The sequence below is a fragment of the Erigeron canadensis genome, chromosome 5 (genome assembly GCF_010389155.1).
Source record: "Erigeron canadensis isolate Cc75 chromosome 5, C_canadensis_v1, whole genome shotgun sequence".
NCBI classification, from domain to species: domain Eukaryota; kingdom Viridiplantae; phylum Streptophyta; class Magnoliopsida; order Asterales; family Asteraceae; genus Erigeron; species Erigeron canadensis.
The window spans coordinates 26,984,158-26,990,750 of record NC_057765.1 but is presented as its reverse complement, the minus strand read 5'-3'; the positions used below and the strand labels follow the sequence as shown (position 1 = coordinate 26,990,750).

Genomic DNA, 6,593 nt, shown 5'->3' with positions numbered 1-6,593 from the left:
TTTAGGACCCACATTTGTACGTTGTAGATAATTAACTGGAAGAAAAGTAGAGGAAAAAGAGGCTGAAAGTAGGAATGACAATGGGTCGGGTTCGGGGTGGGTAGTGTAAAACCCGAACCCAAATCCGATAAGGAATACGCGATCCGATACCCATCGGATACCTTATCGGGGACCCCGTCACGGGTAAAATAATGCCCCGAAACCCGACCCGATAAGAATAGTTATTTTTCAATAATAATTATCAAAATCTTGTTTAATTTGGGAAATGATACTACATGCTCTTGATGTTTTGAGAAATGGATATGCAAGTGTGCAATGTAGATACAAATTAGTTGATATAAGTGTGAAACATTATAATTACAAAGGTTAAATATAAATTCAAAACTAATACACTTATAAGTATATATATAGTTATTGATATCGGGTCGGGGTGGACATGCCCCACTCCTTGCCCCGAACGGGTTCGGGTATCGGGTATTGTCGTCGGACTTTGAGTTTCCCTGTCGGGTCGGGTTTTTTTTGCCATCCCTAACTGAAAAGGATGGAGGAGGCAAAGAAGGGAATTGAGGTAAAATTTGTTGTATGAATATCATTACCCCAATTTATCTATACATATTTGTTATGGATATTTGTTATGGATAAAAAGTGTTTATAAAAATATGGATGAAAAGTTAACGTAACATGCTAATTAGAATAATTGGAAAATATTTTGAATGTGAATAGTCTTAGTTTGATGGATAACAAGAAATTAAATGAGAAAATGTCAGAAACCTTTTGGACTTTATGGCTTAAATTTTTATATTTAATTTTTGTCAACTTAAATGTCGATATATAACCAACAGCCAATAGCCAGCCTTGTCGACGACGATATCATTTATTGTGCCCTACCACTTCCCAACGATCGACCTATTTTTAGAAAATTTTTATGTCGATAAATGGAAAACGACAAAATTATATTCTATTTCTCAAAAAACAAATAATTCTTGGATAATATCAGGGTATTTGTGTAAACAAAAATGGACGGTAAGGATCTCTCCAACTACTTTAAATTCGTTGAGATTGCATCTAAACACATGATAATGACCGAGCAATCATTAGTACTCCAACTTCTTGCTTCTCCTCCAATTAGGTGTATTTATTTCCAAGTAAGTTATATATTATACCTCCTTCATGATTTGTGGGTTCGAATGTTTATGAATAAAAGTTATACTTTTTAAAAAAAAAATAATACCGCCTTCATGATTTATCTTATACAAATATACATACAAATCTTAGATAAAGTTTAACATAATTAATCTGTTACTACTTGGTTATATACTTATTTACATTTTTAGCCAAACTTATGGCTCATCCATTATTCTAAAACCTACATAAAAAGTAAAAGAGAAAAGGCAAGTAGGACCCGCCTCGCATCGTTTTTTCTTTCCACAGGAGCATTTCCATCACATTGAAATAAGTTGTCATGTCATTATCACGCCGAACGTACTTTTTTTTTTCCAAACATTACGTTGAAACTGGATAAAGTAACACTATATGTCATTTTGCACAGGTTTTTGGTCTCAATACCATCTTCGATGGTGCATGAAAGAGATTAAGATAAAGAGACTGCTTTTAAATTTTACCAAAACTAGAGAGTCTTACGTTGATACTGGATGACCTTAATTCAATATATCCTACAATACCGGCCTATACATAATATTATCACACATACCTCTACAAAGTGACCACGGTGATATATCACAATGCTCCTATATGATGGTGACGCCACCCGGCCTTACAATTGTGATATAGTTTTCACACCAATGTGATAATATTTAAATATCGAACTGAGCTTGAGCTTGGTCTTAGTTATTTTTTTATTTTAAAAAAAGGACATGACATGTGAAGAATATTGAGGGCTTATAAACAAATCCTCATGTTGAAAGGGTGTTTATGTAAATATATATATCTTAAGCTAAACGAATTAACTTGTCATGAATAACGTTAACATCTTTTGAGAGCCTAAAACCCTATAAATGGAGAGAGGCTAGGACTCTCATGAAAGAGCTCAGTACGTACACTTGTCTTTTCAAAATCTTTGTTTTTGTTTTATTGTTGGAACTAAAGTGCTACAGTTCAACAAGAGGGATATAGAAACTTTACCTCTATAAGGTAAAAATCTTCTCAAGTTTCCCCTCATTGTATACTTTTCATGAATGAACTCCCATCTTTGTTGTCCTAATAAAAAATTTACCATCTATATCTTGTATAATTGTAGAGAAATTAACTACTACATTTTGTGACTATAAATCTTCTTGATCATTGATTTTGACGCATGGTAATGTGAAAAGATAATATCAAGACATGAGAAATTAGTATTGACATTTATGTATGTAGCAGGACATATAGTCTAAATTAACATAAGAAGATAAAAGCATTGTTCATATTATATATAATCTTATTTATATTTATATACTATCATTTAACCTTATTGCTTAAATTTTTGGGGGTTCTTTTGGAAGTGGATCTTTAGACTTCTTCAATGTTATCTGTAACTATTGATAATAATTTACTCGTAGTTTTTAGTAAAAATTGGAATTAAAATAGATAGATTTTTTTGTGAAAGGTTCATCTGTAAAAAGTTTTTTTAAAAAAAAAAAGTAAATGGGTAGAAACCTTCTGGTTTCATGTACTGAATAGGTACCCTGAGTCTGGTGACTCCCCAGAGAAATAGGTGGAAGGGAATTTGCTTAGCAAGGATTCGAACCCAACGCCTAATTCATGTCTAGTTTTTTAAATTTGCTGAAATGAAAACTTAACAACTCATTTCAAAGAGGACTTGAACTTCCACACTCGATCTTTAGCACAAGATTTTGAGTCTCGTGTGTAAAAACTGTATTCATAATGCTTAGCTTTGTAAACTATTTAGCTAGCTAAAATGGGAAAGGAAAAATGATTTAATTTTGGATCTTAATGCATGATAACTTTTAGAGAAGACCACTCCGCAATGGAAGCCATGAGACTCGTGACTCGCTCGTTTTCGCAATAACCACGAGCCCACCCCATTGTGTGGGATTGATTCCATGAGACTCGTGACTCGCTCGTTTTCGCAATAACCACGAGCCCACCCCATTGTGTGGGATTGACTCGGGGTCTCCCCTGTGTTTAAGGATTTGTGATGCCAACAAAGAGCCTGTTTTTTTGTTTAATTATTTAACATGTAATTAAATTTAAATAAATGGTCGGTCTAGATCAAAGTTTGATTGTGGTGGGTTAAAAGTGTTGCCATGATGGGTTGAATTAAGTTAAAAAGTGACTGGACGGAATTTTTCTGATGCATCATTAACACACTAAGCCAGGATATTCATCTCAAGGAGACAAATTTACAGTGTTAAACTGACGATTTATTTGTATTCATAATATTTATTTATTTATTTTCTTTGTTGGGCAGAAGTCCAAAGATACTTTGACATATATATTTTTTTTCTTCATATTTTACCAAAATGGAGAGAGGGGAGCTGCATACACTATCTTCAATCTGGCTGAGTCCATAGGCACTGCTGTATAGGACTAGGGAAGACTAGTGGTGTGAATGATATAATTGACTATGTATGTACCAATGTGTTTTTAAAGGGTATATTGGGAAATCTAGGTATCGAGACAACCTGGTGATATAAATGATAGTGGGTGGGGGTTCTCACAAGTTATTTTAACTTGAGCGGTGATTTTGACCATTTGGTTAAAGTCAAGAGTTCAGATTCAATAATTATCATTAATTTTAATTCAAAAGTCATGATATGTTCAATTTTACCTCATAAGTTGGGATGATTTGAAGGGATCGAGGTGATCTCTACCCTATAATAGTATAGATAGCTTAGTTTAATCTACTATCCATTGATCATGACATTTTTCATGAAACTTGACCAGCGTAAAGGAAACAATAAGATAGTTTCAAAAATGAAAATCTTTTGCTTTTGTTTGTTTCACTCTTTGATAATGGATTGAGTATGGTATGATGAAAAACCTTGTAGGTTAGTGTATTGAATTGTGATTATGAGGATTATAAGAGGTTGTATTTATAGAGTCTATTAACCTATACATAGAAACTATTGCTATGGAAAATAATGTAGAAACTAATACTATCTTAATATGGGTAGCATTTTATTGCTTCGTAACCTGTATTAATTGAATAAGAACTGGATTTAGCCCTAATGAAAGGTTCATACTATAGTATTTATAAAAATATAACATACCCTCAAAAAGGAAACATTTTGTCCAATATATACATGATATAATTTAGTTTGAGAACCCGTGAGAGTATTGTGAAGATTCCCTATAAGTCTATAACCTTGTTTGCATAAAATTTAAACTCTTCAACTATTAGTCATTAGAGATTAGAGAACCCAAATTGTTTTACATCGCCCTCGTAAGCTAATTTATGATACGACATATCCTGGCAGAAAAGATTTTGCAGCCAGCAGCCTTGTCACAGATTTCGGGTTACAAAATGGTTTAAAAGAGACGTGTTCTAGTATTTTGATGGTTAAATTAGACATAAAATGTTAAGTTGTAGACATAATGAAACTTTAAATATATCTTTAGCAAATAAATTAACTCTTCATGAATCTACAAAATGAAAAGTTAGTTTCTGTTTTGATGAATATTAAGAGAATAAGTTCATCTTGTTAAGTTTTGACAGGTTTTGGATAAAGGGGCCTGAGTTCATTGATAGACTTCTAAAACTGCATTTATAAGGCAATGCTGACGAATTGGCCATCGCCCCAAAAGTCATCAATGGATATGATGACTTTCGATGAATTACAAAAAACGTTTGCTGAAGGTGGTAAAGACTCGGGATCAATGGATATGGATGAGTTTCTAAAGAACATTTGGACTTCTGAAGAGACTCACGCAATGACACAAAACTCGGACTGCGTAAAGAGTATTGGGAATATGCAAAAGCAAGGTTCTTTAATTGTACCAGGCATACTTGACAAGAAAACAGTATATTTGCAGAAAACAGTAGATTTGCATAAAGAAAATGGCGGATGCGAAGACATGGATCTGATCAAAGAACCAAACTTGCAGCCGCAAGAGGAACAATTAACTGCAGGTGAGATGACACTGGAGGTATTCTTGCGAAAAACAGCAGCTCAACAAAATAGCCAAGTTCTACCAAATGGAAGGCTTTTTGGCGATTACAGTAATTCTGTTTTTGGGTTCATAAACAAGAACCGGAATCAAGGGTTTTATCAAGAAGCAGATCATACAGAGACTAAAATAGACGTTAAAAGGCAGAAATTTCTTCCAAAACAAGCTGCCATTAACCTCACCTCTTCGGTTAGTCCAGTAAATGAAGTTCCTAAAAGGGAAAAGATCGATAATCTGTCATATTTGTCTCCAAGTAGTTATTTCGATTCATCACCACCACCACCATCCTCTGCATACGGTGAAGGTGGTTTTATTGAAAAGAAAAGGAGTGCCATTTTGGAAAGAGTGATACAGAGGAGGAGCAAACGCATGATTAAAAACAGAGAATCTGCTGCAAGGTCAAGGGCTCGGAAACAGGTCAAATTCTTCATCACCCATCCTGGCTTGCTAGCAGTCATATATTCCGGAGTTTTCTTATATTTAAGTGGTTTTAAAACGCACCTGCGTATCCTTAGTGACTATCGACTAATGACCCCATCCTATATAGTATAGAAACCAAAGCGAAAGAGATAATGCTTAAAAGATTTTTATTGCTTCAACAGGAGTATACATCAAATTTGGAAGCAGAAGTTGCAAAACTCAAAGAGATTAACCATGCGTTGCAGATAAAGCAGGTCTATATCCTAAAACATTGTCATCATTTTTGCCTTCATGAAACAACAATGCGAATCTGTATAATAACCTGTTTTCTTGTTTCTTTTTCCGTGTTTACAGGAAAAAATCATGGAGTCACTGAAGAACATGCAGGTATGCGGTTACAGCCTTGCCGTCTAAATACCTCACTCATTGATTAAAATTGCTCCAGTAATTGATGATACCTTGAAATTTGGATTAACTTCCTTAGGATCTTAAACAAGTTTTATCCATTTTTGTAGGTACCGGAGAAATTGCAATTGGGAAGTAAAAGATTGTCTTTACGAAGAACATTAAGTGGACCTTGGTAGATAAATGTAGCACATAGAATGCATAATTTTGCTTGCAGAAATGACCAAATCTATAGTAAAACATAATTTCCAATGCACGACACGAGAATTATACTTCAGATTTGGTCATTTCAACATGGTCATTTTTACTGCTCTATACATGTGATAGAGTCTGTTTATCTACTCATGTAAGGATCTTGTTATAAGGTAATGTATAATCTTGTACCGAAAAAGCTACTGCATAAATTATATTAAATCACATAGGTTCAGTGTTAATACTACATTACTACAATACTTTATTCGTTGATCTGGAAGGCGCCAAGGCGGGTTGCTAAAACAGAACTGAAACAAACCTGTCTATTTAACCTGAAACCGGCCAGAATCAGCAAGTCTGTTGCTTATACATGGTTAATCAGTGTTCATAAAAGCATAAAATAGAGCCACAACTGAGTGACAATCCATCATTTCTAATCCTATCCA

At 34.1% G+C, this 6,593-nt stretch overlaps 1 protein-coding gene across 1 annotated transcript; it reads left to right on the top strand.

Moving 5' to 3' along the window:
* Positions 1-4,722: 4,722 nt before the first annotated feature.
* Positions 4,723-6,329, top strand: LOC122601461 (bZIP transcription factor 23-like; the record flags this gene model as incomplete). The annotated part of the gene is made up of 4 exons (XM_043774218.1): positions 4,723-5,547; positions 5,733-5,804; positions 5,905-5,937; positions 6,066-6,329. Coding segments are annotated over 4 exons (999 nt in total), but the record flags the coding sequence as incomplete, so codon positions are not given.
* Between the last annotated feature and the right edge of the window lie 264 nt (positions 6,330-6,593).